General features: G+C 40.8%; 1 protein-coding gene across 2 annotated transcripts in view; it reads right to left on the bottom strand.

Moving 5' to 3' along the window:
• Positions 1-17432, bottom strand: part of lama4 (laminin, alpha 4) — a 44748-nt gene extending 27316 nt beyond the window's left edge. For both annotated transcript variants that reach the window (XM_083906141.1, XM_083906142.1), the window contains exons 1-10: positions 17203-17432; positions 10379-10480; positions 9510-9637; positions 9337-9417; positions 7938-8152; positions 2536-2636; positions 1537-1717; positions 1008-1091; positions 749-900; positions 538-648 (exon numbers count right to left, since the gene is read on the bottom strand). In XM_083906141.1, the coding sequence (XP_083762267.1) occupies positions 538-648; positions 749-900; positions 1008-1091; positions 1537-1717; positions 2536-2636; positions 7938-8152; positions 9337-9417; positions 9510-9637; positions 10379-10480; positions 17203-17310 (1263 nt within the window). In that variant the 5' untranslated portion in view covers positions 17311-17432. The remainder of the gene's footprint in view (positions 1-537; positions 649-748; positions 901-1007; positions 1092-1536; positions 1718-2535; positions 2637-7937; positions 8153-9336; positions 9418-9509; positions 9638-10378; positions 10481-17202) is intronic.
• Between the last annotated feature and the right edge of the window lie 443 nt (positions 17433-17875).

Here is a 17875-nt window from a genome sequence, read left to right as displayed (position 1 = left end):
TCACCCAGCTCACTGGTCAAGCTCTGGATTGGGGCACAGCCGAGTGGGAGAAGCAGTCGGCACTCTGTGCTTCAGTGGCTGCTTTCTGTGCGGGGCAGTGGAAGGTGTAACGGACTACTCGATTGAGTTTCGGACATTAGCAGCGGAAAGCAACTGGAACGACTCCTCCCTGACTGATGCTTTTTACCACAGACTTTTGGACAACATTAAAAACAAGCTCCCGCCCCCCTAGACCTGACCCTGCCACGCCGGTGGTGAAAAATCCAACTTTGAGTTATTCCCAAAAATCGAACCCTAATAATTTCTTCAGTTTCAATAGGATTCTATGTACTCTCGGTGCTCGAAATGATAAAATGTTACGATTAGATTTTTTTCTATATCTCACAGCTCTATTGTGAAGTAGTTTTTACTCTTACTGTAATAAACAATGGTGGGAACAGTTACACCGAAATCCTTTGGCCTCAACTTCTAAAGCATTGCAGGGACTTTTTACACGGTCAGTGTGTGTGTGTCATGGAAAGAATGGACTCTACTGACCGATTCTCCCAGCTGTTTGATGTCGATTACCACAGTGTGTGTGGCCTCCTCCAGCTCCCCGGTCTGTGCCTTCATTGCAGATGACGTGTTTCTCCAGCCTTGAAACTGAGTCTGGAAACAAAGCAAATCTAGTAATGCCTCAGATCACATTAGAGTGTATTCACAATGAGATAAAGCTCAAAGTAGCACAAATACTTAAAGCTGCATGTACCTGCAGTCGATGTGCTGTGTAGTTGTAGTACTTGAGCCTGTCATTAGCAGCAGCTCCAGTGGAGATGTTCAGCACTCCAACTTTCAGCTGGTCTAGTGTCTTATTGGATTGTTTCAAGTCCCCAATCAAACTCCAAATGCACTGATCACAACCTGTAGCCATGGATGAATACAATACAAGTAAAGACATGTTTCAAACAAACAAGAGAAACAGTCTTTTGTTTTGTCATATGTCTGCTTTGGTCATGATCTCCACTTACTGATGTTGCACAAGTTGACTGTTGCAGCCTCTAAGAGACACTCTCCTGTGTGCGTGTCACAGTGGCCACTCTCACAGTTACACTCTATAGAAAAAAACAGATGCAGAGGAATTTCATCATACGATGTGGGACAAAAAAAGTTCTGCTTCAAATTCTCTGAGCAGTTGGAAAAGGGTCAGTGCAGTTAGGTTTAGGGTCAACAAATATATATATTACTGTTGGAACCACAGACAGTGTCTTGGCTTCGGGCCTGCACATCTGTTTTGTGGCTTCTCTTGTGTGGGACTGATGATTTGAGCAGCTGTTTGTGTATGTACTGTGGATTTGAGGTTCTATGGTAAAGTCAGCAGATGCGTCTCTGACGTCATGTGCACTACTGCGGTAGTAACTGTGAATGTGAGCCCTCAGTGAAGCTTTTTTTTATTTTTCTCTGGGAAGCTTTATCTGCATTGAATGTTTCGACAAATGTTCCGGGGGTGTTCATAACAAAAGAGTAATAGATATGTTGTATGATGAACAGAAGTCTTACTCTGGCAGCCGGATGGGCTGTAGTCCCAGTAACCTGGGAGGCAGCGCTCGCAGTAACGGCCTCCGGCCCCTGTGCGGCATGGGCAGCTGTGGGTGAGAGGATGACAGGTGGGACGAAGGGAAGCTGGCCCACATTCACACCTCCGACAGCCGTGGCAGCTAGAGAAACCAGAGTAGCCCTCCTAGATTACATGAATGAAAAACTCTGTTAGATCCCAGCATCTGCCTATTTAAAGGGATAGTACAAGTGTGCTTGTAGGTACTAACTAAGGCCTCGTTTAGACTGCAGCAAATAGAATCTGATCGTCTCTTGACCAACTGTTCACATTATATATTATATATATTGATCAGATCTGATCTGTTGTGTGTCCATATTGTCATTGTCGAGTTTAGTCTTCAATTAGTCTAAACAAAATAAACAAAATGGACGAAATCTGTGCCTGTTTCTGTCCCAAAATTATGTGGAGCCGTGGCTATTGTCTTCCATTGTGTGGATTTTTTAACGTCAAATAAATCTGTTGTTACTTCACCCCATGGACCACACTAACCCTTTGCTCAGTTTGTTACCCGGGTAAATCCGAACAAATGATTTCAAACACTGACAGCCATGCATCAAATTTTGGATTTACTTATGGAGGCAGCTGTGGATCAACAGCTAGTGTGTGCTGTGGTGTAAAATCACAGATTTTCTATTCAGATTTTCCAGTCAGACCAGGTTACCTAATGGTTAACATACTCAGGATGACTTGAGCTACTGGAGAAATTATTAGGTGGTTAAATTATTACATTGCTAAAATAAGAAAATAATTAAAGGAATAAGATTTTTCTACTAAGTACTTTTTTATCAATTTTTTTTACCCTGACTTTTAATAAGGGTTTTTGTCTTTTTATGTATTTAGGAGTGAGTCTGTATTTCCCACATTTTTACAATTAACATAGAATGATATGGATGAAATCTTGTTTCTGTCACAACACTGCAGTTAGATTGAACAGATCTCACCTCACACTGGTCACAGAGACGTCCAGTCACACCTGGTTTGCAGTGACACACTCCTGTCCGGTCGTCACATGATGAGGTGCCACATTTATTGCATGCGCACTCTGCGACAGACACGAGACAAAAGCAGAGACGAGAATGTAAGAGGATGTAAGAAGTACATGTAGATGTCACAAGCATAGTTATTTTTAAATTCGCTGGGCCGCCTCCTAAGGCATATGGTCGTCCTAGGTCCTGAATTGTGACCTTGTCTTGCTTTAAAAGACATTAAAAGCATGGTGGAACCGCCAGCAAATTTTACTGTAGGTAGCAAGTGCTTTTTTAATGGAATGCTGTGTTCTTTTTCCGCCAAGCATAACACCCATTGTTTTGCCCAAATAACTCTATTTTAGTTGCATCAGTCCACAGCACCTTATTCCAAAATGAAGCTGGCTTGTCTAAATGTGCTTTAGCATACCTCAAGCGACTCTGTTTGTGGCGGGGGTAGAGAAAAAGCTTTTTCTGCATTACTCTTCCATACAGCATCTCCTTGTGTAAAGTGCACTAATAGTTGAACGATGCACAGTGACACCATCTGCAGCAAGATGATGTTGTAGGTCTTTGGAGCTGGTCTGTGGGTTGACTGTGACTGTTCTCACTATCCTTCGCCTCTGCTATGTATGTATATACATATATATATATATATATATATATATACGTTTTTGGAAGATACGGGGCTATAACGGTAGCAACTGCTGCTGCCAGTGTTAATGGTGTGGCGACCCCTTTTGGTGTCTGACAGGGTAGTCTGGAGTAGGTTGCTGAATGGCAGGGGGTTGGGCCAGTTTGGCAATCTGGTAACTGGGGACACCTTGGCCATGATCGGATTTGCCATATAAGCAGATTCTCACTCATTGTGTTTCTCTCTCTTTTTTCCCTTGCAGACAGACACCTGTCTTCCCGGGTGACGCGGCAGCCTTAAGCCTCAGTTCTTTTGATTTCTTTTTATGCATCAAACAACATCCACACACACCATATTAACCATGCATGCACACCTTACATGACTGATTTTACTGACTTTCACACCTCATGTTATTATTTCCTGATTTATCTTCATTATTGATCTAAATAAATATGTTTTGTTATTCCTTTAAGGTTGCGTCTCCATTTGTTTGTCATGGCCTAGAGCCAGCTGTGACACTGGCATTCGTGAGAAACCTGAAGTTTATGAAACAATCAGTGGTAAAGTGATAGTGGAAGATGAGTTTCTTCACTTTATCTCGGTTAAAATGAGAACTCTGCCACACGATGAAATTGTCTTGTTGGCCGCAAACAATTTGTCCTCCGTGGATTGAATCGTCAAAGCAAACACTGTTTGAATTGTGTCCAACAAAGCAACGCAACACCAAACATAAGGGCACACAGAAAGATGTGGGAACTTTTTTTTTTGACAGGATTTACCATTTCTTAACCATTTTTCAGAGAATATAAATGATAACAAAAACTTTTCTTTCACTCAGGGTTAGTGGTTGGCTGAAGCCATTTATTGTCAAACAACTGTGTTTAATCTTTTTGAATCATAATCACAACACAAACTACCCAAATGACCCTAATCAAATTTAGATAGCCCAGTTCTTATTACCGTGTATTGCCCCCTTTAAAATCATTGACAGCTTTTCTTCAGCTAGTCTTTTGTGGTAGTTGTGGATGAGGCTCTTTATCTTCTCAGATGGTAAAGCTGCCCATTCTTCCTTGCAAAAAGCCTCCAGTTGCTGTAAATTCTTGGGCTGTCTTGCATGAACTGCATGTTTGAGGTCTCCCCAGAGTGGATCAATGATTTTGAGGTCAGGAGACTGAAATGGTCACTCCAGAACCTTCACTTTGTTCTGCTGTAGCCAATGACAGGCCGACTTATCCTTGTGTTTTGGATCATTGTCATGTTGGGATGTCCAAGTACGTCCCATACGCAGCTTCCGGGCTGATGAGTGCAAATCTTTCTCCAGTATTTTTTGATAATTTACTGCATTCATCTTGCCATCAATTCTGACCAAATTTCCTGTGCCTTTGTAGCTCACACATCCCCAAAACATCAGCGATCCACCATCGTGTTTCACAGGAGCAATGGTGTACCTTTCATCATAGGTCTTGTTGACTCCTCTCCAAGTGTTGTGTTCATGGTTGTGGCCAAAAAGTTAATTTTGGTTTCATCACTCCAAATGAGATCGACAGATGACAGATAACACCATAGGAAGTACGCAGGCCTGATCCAAGTTTTTCTTTGTCTGGCACGCTACCTATATCACAATCTTGAGTACTTGATGATACCAAAGTCCATTTTATATATTATTTTACCCCTTTAAACAACTTAGGGCCTGATTTACTAAGATTCCCAATAAAGAGCTTGCGCGAGCAGAAAGACTGCGCCCGCTACTGGATTACGTTTTGCGGGTGGACTACTAAGATTGCGACCGCAATTGACTAACAGGCGCAGAAGTGGTTAAGACAGCCCTATTTAAATGAGGATTTTGCGCTAGTCAAGAGTTGTCCACATGGAGAAAGAGCAGACTCAACGGAAGCGCAGAATGAAATTTGAAGCCACTGAACAGAAAGCACAGGTGGCATTCTGCTATTTTTTTCAGATTTTTTCAGATATACCAAATAAGAAATGAATGTGCGTCATCTGTGAACGCGTAGTTGAACATGCTCTGGAAAAGCGTAATTTCCTGATTTACAATTATCGCTATAAATAACCGCAGCCATGTGTGCGCACCGCTGTGCCAGTTAAGACCTGCCTTTCAAACGTGCTAAATATAGACGCAGAAATAAGCACCGCAATCAGTTTCAGGTTTGATAAATCACTTTGCACGTGCTAAAATAACAAATTTACATTTTCTCCTCCCATCACACGCAAAAGAGCAGGTAAACGCCCAATATTGCATATGCATTAAGGCAAGAACGCTAAATGGGTTGCAAGTGCTATTTTGCCCATCTGAGGGACGCACTCCTCGTTGCGCCTTGTTAGTAGATCAGCATCAACGCTAATCTGCGTGTGCAATCCAGTTTGCACACGTTTTTGCAAGCGCAAAGCTTTAGTAAATCAGGCCCTTAGTGCGTAATGTTGTTTATTCACTAACTACAACCAGCCTTTTCAATAACATAATGCTCGGTTTGGCAGACATTCTTGTCTCATAAAAATGATGGCAGGCATCTATGGTTACAGCATGTTGCCATGTTTTTTGAAGCATTTACTTCATCTTTAGGATAACTAAAATGACTCTGTGCCAGAAGGTTTGAGGCGTGTCTCTGTGCTGTTTGGCGTATTGTAAGCGGGATACTTTGTGACATTTACGCAGTAATGACTTTCTTCTGGAAACTCGCCATGAAGCCCATCTTTGTTCAAGTGCCTCCTTATTGTGCATCTTGAAACAGCCACACCACATTTTTCCTGTAGTCCTGTATTTCACCTGAAGTTATTTGTGGGTTTTTCTTTGCATTCTGGCAGTTATGGCTGAAATTTTAGTTGGTCATTGGCAAATTTGAACATTCCTGATTGGCATTCTCAATTCCTTTGATATTTTCTTACATCCCTTTCCTGAAGATGGTTACCTTTAATAGCCATTCAAGCCATTTGTGTCAAGTTGTGTGCATGTTATCAACTTATGAGCACAACTGTTGGTATATATACAGTGGTATGCACAAGTTTGGGCACCCCTGTAAATTTTCCTGATTTTCCTTTATAAATCATTGGTTTTTTGGAAGACATTTCTGTTAAATAAATCAAACACAGTGATATTTGACTACTTTGCTACACCACTGAAAACAGCTATCAACATAAACATAATACCCAATATTTGCTTATATACTGTTGTGAGGTTTATATCTGAACTTTTTTGTCTTCAGTGTTTGTGCTTCTATCCTGACCAGAGGCCAGTTGCACAAAACTAGGATAAGGGATTAACCCGGGCTATGTTGGTTATCCAGGTTTAATTTATTTGTGATCCGGTTGTTCAAAAGCAGGATAGGGGAAAGCAGGATATGTTATGACATAAGTTACCATGGAGATTTATCCTGTGGCGTTAGCCTGGTCTGGAGCAGGCTAAGTTCCAGCATTTATTAAATCTCATCCCTCATCTCAGCAGCAGTCAACACAAATGGAAACTAAAAGTTATTCCACTGCCCACTACACTATGTTTTCACATTCAACTATACCCACTGTCATTATCTAAACATTTGTAATCATTGATTACAATAATTAATTAATTAATTAATTAATTAATTAATTAATCAAAAAATACGAATAACCATTTTATATTTATACACATGATAGAAATATAAAAATACATCAAAGACTAACATGATGTTGCTTTATTGAATAAGGATAAATCAAAGCAAGTAAATCAGCTCCTTTCAAAACATCCTGGATATCTGAATCCTACTTTTGTGCAACGGGCCCCAGGACTCCCTGGAAGAAGAGATCCTGTATCTCAATGAGACCTTCCTGGCTAAATAAAGGATACACAAATAAAATAAAAATGAAAAAGGTAACAAATATTACCCATATAAATACTGTCCACTCAAGGCCACTTTTTTCTGTACAGCTGCTTGTTGTGAACAAAAATGTCTTGTTGATGCCAGAGGTCAGAGGAGAATGGCAACTCAAATAACCACTTCGAACAGCATTAAAAGACTATATTGAGTGCCACTCCTGCCACTTAATTATGTGTCGCGTATGTCTAATAAAGTGGCTGATGTCTCCAGCAGGGAGGGCTGTTGTAGAAACTCCATCGCAAGAAGCACACCATCGTATCAAGCACACATTAGAGGATGACTAGCCAACTCCGCAACCACAGGTGACAGGGAAAAGTGCAGTTGTGCACAGTTTTAGCTTTTAGCAAAATGGAAAGAAAGAGAAAGCAAACACACATGCACCCACCCCTCCAGCACCAAGTCGTAGTTAGGTGTGAGTGAAGCCAAAAACAACCATAAAAGTGATCAGCATAAATGTTTTGCAGCACAGTAGTAGTTACACAATTTCATACTGATCAAGGAGGACAGAGGGAGTGCTGCAGGTTCAGCAGGATAACAGTCCTTACCTAACCCTAACCCATACAAGCAGGGGTGCCATCAGCAGCAAAAGGTAGACTTCCAGAGACCTGCTGAAGTCACAGCAGATAGCAACTAACAGGTAATTCGGGAGAAAGTAGTTCAGAGTCCAGCTGATAGCAACCCTATGTTGTTTCTTCCAAGGAAAGCTTTTTTCTTCCTGGACATGCAAGTAAATTGATGCCTACATAATGTGACACGCCACATGATCACAAAGGTGTTTGTTCTGGTCTTAATTGTTAGAGTTTCATACACGGTCACTCTTATCATACCACATCGCATTAATATTAATGAAAAAATTCTGGGCTTGCTCTTTGACCCACCTCTGCAGTTCTTGGCATTGATAGCGTCACCATAGAAACCAGGGGCACACCTCTCACAGTTGGCACCAGTGGTGTCTCCCCAGCAGTGCTGGCAGTGGCCTGTCACATTGTGGCACTCATTGAAGATCAGGTTGGGGTCAGAGTTGCCGTTGCATTCACACCTCTTACAGGAATTGCCAATCACCATGGGGTTGCCATAGTAAGCTGGAGCACACCTGGATGGGGAGATCGACAGTTGACTGATAACATCATAGGAAGTATGCAGGCCAGATGCAAGTTTTTCTTTATCTGGCACGCTACCTATATCACAATCTTGAGTGCTTGATGATATCAAAGTATGTTTGATATATTATTTTCCCCCTTTCAACAACTTAGTACTTAATGCTGTTGTATTTACTAACTACAACCAGCCTTTTCAATAACATAATGCTCGGTTTGGCAGACATCCTTGTCTCATGAAAATGATGGCAGGCATCTATGGTTACAGCATGTTGCCATGTTTTGTGAAGCATTTACTTCACCTTTAGGATACAATACACATCTTTACAGATTGTATTGGACTTATTTTATTTTTCCAATATCAGATTAAGTGATTTTGGCAAATAGGGGTTTAATACTTTAGTATCGTATTGGCTCATCTGTAGTCGGAAGTGATAATAGTGACATAAGTAGGCAATAGATTTCATTTGGCAACCCAGTCTCTCAAAATTCACATTTCACACAACTAAACTGCAGTCTTAATTACAGATAATACGAAATACATTCTCTCTAATTATATTTGTTTTTGACATATCACCTATAGTGACATACAGTAGGTATAGCCATTGCTTGAAATTTAGGAAGACCAGAATGTCCTCCTAATCAGATAATTAGGAGCACATTCTGGTTTTCATGTCACTCTATGAAAAAAAACCACTCTCCTGATGAACCATTCAACTGTGTGCTAAGACAAAGTGTTGAGACAAAATCCTAAGACAATATTGCATTTGGTCACAGACCTGAGCAGATATGATGACTGCATTAAATATAAATATAAAATAGATTCTGACTTGTGCTTTGAGACTGACACAAATATATGTGTAGTTTCATGGTGACATTTTGGGATCAGAGTCTATTCTAACTGCAGTGAAAACATTGTGTCATGTACTGTGGATATTGCCAGTGACTGGAAATTACAGATGCAATTGATGCAAGTGTGTTGTCATTTATTTCAGTCAGGAACATGCATCATAATTAAACCCCTTATTACAACTTATGGAAATGCAGTTTGTAGACTTGGTTGAAACCAAAAAGCAAGTTGGAGTCCACTTTGACCAAGCATTCATTATGTTATCCATAATGCTTTCACTGCCTTTAAATTACTTCACATTTGGTTGTTGGAGGTCTTGTCCGCACTGACCTCTCACAGAAATATCCAGCGTAGCCCTCTTGGCACTTGCACTGCAGAGTGGAAGCTCCTTTGTGACAGCGCACTGCGAAGCTGGCCAGATGCACAGGGGAAAACATGCAAGACGTTACACACTGCTTACCAACAACCAGCAACAACCAACCAACAAGAAGGGGCTGACTTACTTGTTGGAGGGGACAGAGAGGGGGCAGGCACATGGTTGGCAGTTGGAGCCTCCTTCCATACCAGAAGACAGTATGTAGCCATCCTCACACATTTCACAAAAACTACCCATGCTGTGATTTCTGCAGTTCTGAAAAGGAAACATTAAAAATTATGGCACATTAAAGAGATTCAAAATGTAAAGTTTTAAGAAGTGTGGTTTCCCCCAGCCTGAGACGCATGGGCCTGCTTTCCATGAAATCATGGCTGCAAGAAGGGACACAAGGAAGAAAGCTTCTTAAGTCTACAGTATCTTCTCGCACAAAAATCCGTAAAGAAAATCAACAATTTTAGATCACAGCATTAAGGAGTTGTTGATGCAGTACTGCATTCATTGTTAAAGGTCCATTATGTAATAAATCTAAAGCAACTGGCCATAAAATCCTCCTAATATGTCACAGAGACTCAGGAATAATGTTCATATAACAAACTGAACACCAACAACAACAGTACAGACAAAATATTTGCATGTGGCGCCACCTACCACCGTCTACCAATCATTGCAGTCAGTAGAGTCTCAGCTGCCGAGCAACCACGGGTTGCCAGTTATGTCAGAAAAACTAAATTTGAATGTAGTAACTGTTTTTGGCCACATTCTTACATATGGCACCTTTAAATTCAAATATGTTATTGTGTAACTTAGTGTTTAAGGTGCTTCATTTGGTTTAACCTAAGTTAAGTTCACAAAACCAAACAAGCAGTCTTTCGTCATAAAACTAAAATCTGTTTTTCTTGTGTCCTGCTTGCAGCCATGTTTTCAGTGAGAGTGAGTGTCACTATCCCACTAAAATGAAGCAGTTGATCAATTAAAAGCATGATGTGGAACACTTACAATACATATGCCTGTGATGTCTTCACATGAGTCAGCGCGGCCTTTACAGTTACATGGTAAGCACACATTTTGCTCACTGAGGAATAGTCCCTTTTGGCACACCTGCAGCAGAAACACAGACAAATACAGGATACAGTTACTTGACTGAGTCCAATGGAAACGATATACAAAAAACAACTGCATTATGTTAAAACCATTAGTAATTAAAAACTTTAAAAACGTAATGCATTAGCGACATTCATAGGTCATACATGATAATAATAACAATATTATTATTATTATTATTATTGTTGTTGTGTAAGTGTCAAAGAGTTCAACCTCTGGCGAGTCTCCATATAAACTCAATATAATAATAATGTCATTTGAAGATAACAGTTCTAATGTGCAAAAGGTCTCAAAGTGTCATAATGATGAAAGACTCACTCACTGACCAACATCACCAGCTATGACATGACATAATCCTAAAACAAACTCCTCATCACAAGAAAATAGAAGAAAATAGTGGGAACCTTGTTAGAGATCACAAAATCTACTCAAAGTTACTTTTGCAATACTTCTCATATAAACTGAGTCAAGCATGTGCAGTTTTTTTTTTTCAGAATCCACTTATTCTTCAGCCCCCGGAGTTGCAAATCTCAGCTGAAAAGAGATATTATTACACAACCAGATTAAGTTGGTTGATGATGGTTGTTTTCTTTTTATAGTACATAGAGGCTAAACTAAGTAAATTATAATGTATTTTACGAAAATAAATAACTGTTTTATGTGTTTGACAGCATAATAGATGTCAGTCAACATCTTAAATGTAATGTACTTGGTGTGGTCAGGAACTGATAGAGAAATCTTGTTATAAATACAGAACAATATATCGATCTATCCATAATGTAATGTAAAATATAATCAATTGAGTATATTTTATAATTTCACTGCATAGACAAAGTAAAAAACTGAACACAGTAAGGAGGAAATGTGCAAATTGTGCCAGCTCCCTTCTTATTTACAGACTACCCCTTTAAAACCTACATCCTGTCTGTTGTTCACCAGAGTTCCTCAGTGTAATATCAGAGGTTACAGACGTGTCCACTACCACCCACTCACCCAACACACTTTAAAAAAAAACTTGATGGGTACACACAAGTGGAGTGAATTGTCAGTAAAGTGATGGGAACACAGTTTGAATTAAGTGAATGGGTTGGGAATGCTGAGTCATTTCCTTTCCTACCGAGTTGTTTGGTCATCAATCTCCTAAAATACATACATTATCAGTCAATTTCAACAATTCATATAGAAAGATATTCAGCTGAGCTCATTCAAAAGATTCTAGCTACCACTTCACGTTTTATTCCCTGATAATTATACTCAACTACTACAAACAAATGACCAAAAAAAAAGGACTGTCCAAAACTCACGCACAGGTTTGCACAGATATCTTTCTTAGTACACATTGGGTTGTGTTGACTTCCATTCATTTGGACTGCCAAAACAAAGAAGTTATCCCTAACCATATCCATAACAGTTAATCCCTAACCTAACCACAGTTCAAACCTTAGCCCTAGACTTAACCAGTACCATAAACATTGTTTTGCCTCAGTCGGACCAGGTTTTTGTCCACATGAGGACAGCAGGTACTGACAAGGTCAGTGAATATGCCAGAAAAGGTCCAAAATAGTGACAAATACAAGTACACAAACAGATTGAAGGATCATCTTTCAATGAGGCATACCATAATTGAACAATGGAAGCTTTCTGTTTGAGATCCATACTTTGGTCTCCTTGTTCCACTCAGTAAAATGGACAAATGGTGTTTTCAGCCAGAGGATGGAACATTCCCTACATAGACACAATTCATAATTTCCTTTGATTTATTCACAGACGGTTGTGACACAATGGCTTGCTTCTGTTGCTGCATGTTGTGAGACATCCTGTGAACAGTACGCTGCTTTGAGTTTTCCTGCAGACCCTGTTTCCTGTGGTTTTCTCTGACCCCCAGTTCACATACATGACCTAACCATCAGTGTCTTTTTACCATCCAACGCATCCTAAAATTCCAGCTAATGATGCAGATAGTTTTTTTTCTCCAAATGCTAGTTTAAGCCATAAGTAGTAATAAAGCACATGATCATGGGAAAACCACAGTGATTCAGAGTTATTTACCATTTGTAAAGCCACTTAAAGTAGTTCTGCAGTGTGACAGTTGGTGATAGGTCAAACAGCTGCACTGTGTATACACATAGTCGTAGAGGGCAGGCAGTTTGGGTTTGGAGAGAGATTTAGCAGATGGTGTAGAAGGAAGAAGAATGTGCAGCTTACACTCCTTTAAAATGAGAGGAATGCATATCAAGTATACTACCCAGCAGCCCGAGGATCAACCATTTAGATGTTAAGGTTCAGACCTAAAAAGACGAGCTTATAGGAGCCTTGAAAATTAGTCATCAATTAGGTTAAATTGTGTTTCTTTAAAGGACAATTTATGGGGTAAAATCCATTTTACACTAAAATACAGTTTAAGGCTTGAATCTGTCATTTGTTGACCCACATGAGTCTTTATTTAAAGGTCCATTTTGTAATTAATCTAAAGCAACTGGCCATAAAAAACTGAATCTCACTAACAAAACTAGTAATTTGCGTTAAAAAAAATATTTTCAGCACCGGAAAGTTTGTTTATGTTTTGAAATTATGTTTTGGCATGAGGTGCCTCCTACCGCCGTCTACCAATCATTGAAGTCAGTAGAGCCTGAGGTGCCGAGCAAACCCGGGTTGCCAGTTACGTCTGAGCTACAATGGCGGAGGCAACGAAACAGAAGAGATCTCGGTATGAATCACAGAAATCTCAAGATAAAGTTCGAGGCAGAGCGAGGGTTTGTATAGGAGCTGCATTTGAAAGGTGGAGAGTGTTGAAAGCGGAGAGGAATTTGAAAACGGATGCTGGGAATGCTGGGACTGTTTGTCTGGGACGGAGTAACACCGCTGCAGCCGCCGCGCTGCCCCCCGCGCTGCCCCAACACAATCCACACGCGGGTTTTTGTCATCTGAACACTGGTAAGAGCACACTCGCCCAGAGCGGGGAGAACAGCGGTGATGTTTGTACAGGACGCCGCCTCGCGCATCGGGCAGTGAGAGATAGCAGAGCGCAGACACAGCACGAACAGCTGTTTTCATTTGTTTTCCGTATTGCTGACAATAAACGAACTATTTACACAAACAACACCGTCTCTCCGTTCTTCCCAAACGAACTGTGTCTGGACCCAGCCTACAGCAAGCAACCAGAACCAGGTTACGAACGTGCTTATGTCGCCGACTGATTACCTGATTCTGATCACCGGCTGAGTCTCTCCTCCAGCAGCTGCTGCCTTCACTGCCACAACGGATTTCCAAAACTGAGGGAACAGTTTAGAAATCTGAGGGAACTGAGGGAGACTTAGCCAAATGTGAGTCCTATTTAAGTCTTTGCATGTATATCGCCATAAATTATATAACGTTATAAAAGGGGAGGCAAAAATGAAGGACAATTCTGTCAAATATCATGCATAACGTTATTCCCTAGTCAACAGCTAACATTACCATACATTATAATACATCTTGATCTTTACTGAGAGAACAGAATTGTGTGTCTTAGAGACTCATTTATGATAAAACACTCGCCACGACATGCTGCTCTGGCAACCTCAACTCTGGAGGGGAGGGGGGGAGTGGGAGGCAGGTACGACTCACCACACTGTTTTGGTTTTGAGTGTAGTAACTGTTTTTGGCCACATTGTTACAGATGGCGCCTTTAAAAGCAAAATACAACGGAATGATTTTCACTATTTTTGATAGCAAACCCATTTGTAATTTCCAAGTAGGAGTTTCTCACTATTTTGTGCAAAACTATGTGAAAGAGAGTTAAGCATTTTTTTTCTCTCTGCAAAAGATTGTAAAGAATTTAGGAATGTCACTATCTTCAGTTTCCATTATTGTGCAAGGGAGTCAGGGTAAATCTTGTTGAATAAAGGACTGTGGTGGAGATTGCAGCTGAATTTGCATGTACTGTACATCAAGTAATACATTGTATTACTGAAATAATATTATTCACTACATAGCAGTAAGTTGTTAGCATTGTGACCGATGTGATGATTTTTGCTTCCACCCTTTAAAAAAATACACTTTAATGATATTACTTTTCTGTTATGTTGCCAACACTTAGCCTTGTTAGCAAATTCCATATCTTCTTTCCTTGCATTACGTTAGTATTCTGGTGTTGTTTTGTGATATGCAAAGGAACCACATGAGTTCTTATGTGTTCACTATGTTATGTCTATATATATGTATTTTTAATACATAAAAGTAATGAAATGGTCTGTATTTATGAAGTGCTTTCCTAGTTTTTGGTGGACACTCAAAGCTGCTTTACACAACCATTTATTTCCATTCTCCCTATTTACCTCACACGTTCAACTTGTGAAATGAAAATGAACATCGGCAGCCTTCAGCCGACCGTGTGCATGTCCAGCAACCTGAACTATTTCTGTGGCCCTCGCACTGTACCCACGACAGTAGAGAACAAAGCTGACATTCAGTGAGTTATGTAGTCGCTCACAGTTATCATGTGAAGCTGCTTCCATCAGCAAGCTGGTCTATGCTCTGCTCTCACAGTATTTATCAGAGGACAGTATTTCTTGCTTATACTGTAGAACTTTAGCCCCGAGCTGTCTCAAGCAGAGCTGAACCAACAGAGCTTGTTTCAAACACAAAAACAGGATTTGTCTGTGCAGATGAACGATGTGTAAATACAAGCAAACTCTGTTGTCACGTAGCTTCAGAACTGTGCAGCCGTCCTCATTCAGCTTAGACTGTTGTTTGTTAAGACATCCTGTGTAATTGGTAATTGGTAAACTCTGGAAATAACTTTCCAAGAGTGGAAGTATTAAGACGATTGAAAGCTTGAAGGGTGAATGTCATTTCTGCATTGTTTCTCTACTTCTGTACTTACACTGACATTGAAGAGGGGCTAAGCCACTGGATTTAGACACGCTAACTCCTCCAAATACCCTCAGACAGATCCTGGGTCATGAGAACCTCATCCTAACTCAATAAGTTCACAGACAGTCTGACTGCAGGGGTGAGGCTTGCTCTCAGGAGACAAAAAGATCAGGCATGAAGAAATAATAGTTTGTCAGACAAATAATACCTCAGACTTTTCATTGCCAAGTATGGGGATTGTATAGCGTGCTTTTGTATACATTTTTGACCTACAGCCCCTTTCCCAGGATTTATTTTTTCTGATTACTTCAGAGAAACCACATAATGCAGCCACTTACAAGAGTTGTGGCTCTTCAGTGCAGTTGTATGGGCCCAGTAGATGCAATTCAACCATAAACGCATCCACAATATCCACATAATGACAGTTACAACATTTGAAAGAACATTTCTGTGAAGGAAATCTGCAACTCTGCGGCTTGACATCTTGTTGTATTTATTTGAAGCAAGAGGCAGCTAGCACATCTACAATACACCAGAGGATATTATTTTTTGAAGAATAGGACCCCCACAGAGATAAAACAAGTTTCAGAGACACACTCTTGTTTTTCCCTTGTCATTATTTTGACTGTACATTGCTTGATTAGAAAGAGGCAGCCATGGCCTCGTTGAAAGCATGTAACTAGAAAGTTGCCAGTTCAAATCACAACAGGTAAAGGTCTGGAGTACTGCGCAAGGTACCCATTCCACACGGCTCTCCATTGACATCCAGTATATTCCGAATGCTGGTCCTAAGCTTGGATAAATGGGTGTTGCATCAGGAAGGGCATTCAGTGTCTTTGATGATACAAACAGTAACTCAACAGTGACCTAAAAAACAAACACTTTAGTTCAACCAAGTAATGCCAAGAACCAATCTCATCTCTCCCCCAGAAATGAAATGACAAGCAGGGAGAAATGGATGGACGTGTTGCAGATCATAAGGGTGTGTTTGGTATGCACAATGGTGAGTGAGGCAACTCAACTCGAGGTTGATAATTTTTTTGAACACATTGTGTTTGTGAGCAGCATAACTCATAAAGCAATTGTGTGTGATTTTCTAGGGATGAGTCATAACCGAAGGAGGACTTTGGTTGATTTTGGTTGTGCTGTTGAGTACATTGCGACTGTGGCCTTTGAGCATCTTTAGCGAAGGTTTGTGTGTGTACTTTAGTCTTGTTATAGTGTTTAATATGAACCAGAACAACAACAAAATTCCTTGTGTGTTAGTTGGAAATAAAGCAAATTGCGATTTTTGTGACTTGTTGAAAAACATCCTGCCATGATTATGAGCTGAAATGGATTTGAAAATCGCAAAATATTAGTAAAGACCTCATGACTCAAATACTCAAAGTGTGGCCTATGAACCTATAACCATTTGAGCTAATAGTGACCCAAGGTAACACCTTCCTGGATGCAAATAATTCACTCATAGCCTATATTAGCTTATATTGTCCTCTGTCCTTGTCTTTCTCTTTCTCTGGGGTGTTGCTATTTTGGCAGTTGCTTTCCATTAGGGAACTGTCAGGGAGGGGCACAGCAGTACTGGAGAAAACTTTCCTCTAATGACACAAACACATATAGTTGCAAAGCATGACGTTCTGACAGTGTCAAGTCACACCAAGTCATGGACATAAGATCTCAACACTGCCAAAATGAATCCCTCCAAAAACAGCATCCATTACACTTTATACCTGACCATTAATGTACAGGATCAGCTGCCTTGTTACTCAGCAACTGTTTTAGTACTGTAGGTTAAAAGCTAAACATGGCTGTACTGGCAAACACGGTGTACCACACAAGTGAAGATTAAATCAAAGCGGTCTTACTTTCAATATTGTCTGTTGCTGTTCCCCAAGCCTGGCAGCAGAAGTTGGGTAGGCAATCACTGAGAGGATGCAGAGAAGGCAAATGCTGGGCAGAAATTTAGCAGCCATATTTGTTTGTTGACCCAGTGGAGCACTGATCCCCCCTGTCTACTATCTCTGTCTGTCTCGATCGTGTGTCCTGGCTGTAGAAAAGCCTCTGGGCAGCTCCTCTTCCTCGGCTGCACCCGTTTGGCTTCGTCTGCAGCTCCGACCTCCACTGCGCTAAGACCCAGCACTGAGTTGAGTCCAGTAAAACAAACTTGTATGGACTTCCTCCCTCTCTCTCACACACACTCTCTCTCACTCCCTGCTCTGACTCATCTCCCTTCGCTCCACTGAGCCTGCAGTGCTTAAATCACTAACAGATGGGAAGGCTGGAACCTGAGAGAAAGAGTGAAAGAGAGGGAAGCGAGAAAGAATGACAAGAGAGTGCAAAGGAGCAACAGAGGTCTTCTGTGCATGCTCCCACCTCCCCCCTCTCTCCTGGCAGAGTCAGAGCGAGTGTTAGGTCCTCGTCTCCATTTGCAGGTCTGTGTCACCCTTTCACCTTGGGCTCGACAGGCAACTACAACCCTCCCCCCTATGTAAGGCCTTGGTGGGCTCACTCTGTGCTCAGCAGGCAGAGAAGAAACAG

This window comes from Microchirus variegatus (assembly GCF_963457635.1).
Source record: "Microchirus variegatus genome assembly, chromosome: 19".
Taxonomy (NCBI): Eukaryota; Metazoa; Chordata; class Actinopteri; order Pleuronectiformes; family Soleidae; genus Microchirus; species Microchirus variegatus.
The sequence above is the reverse complement of the archived record's forward strand: the minus strand, read 5'-3'. Positions and strand labels throughout refer to the sequence as shown.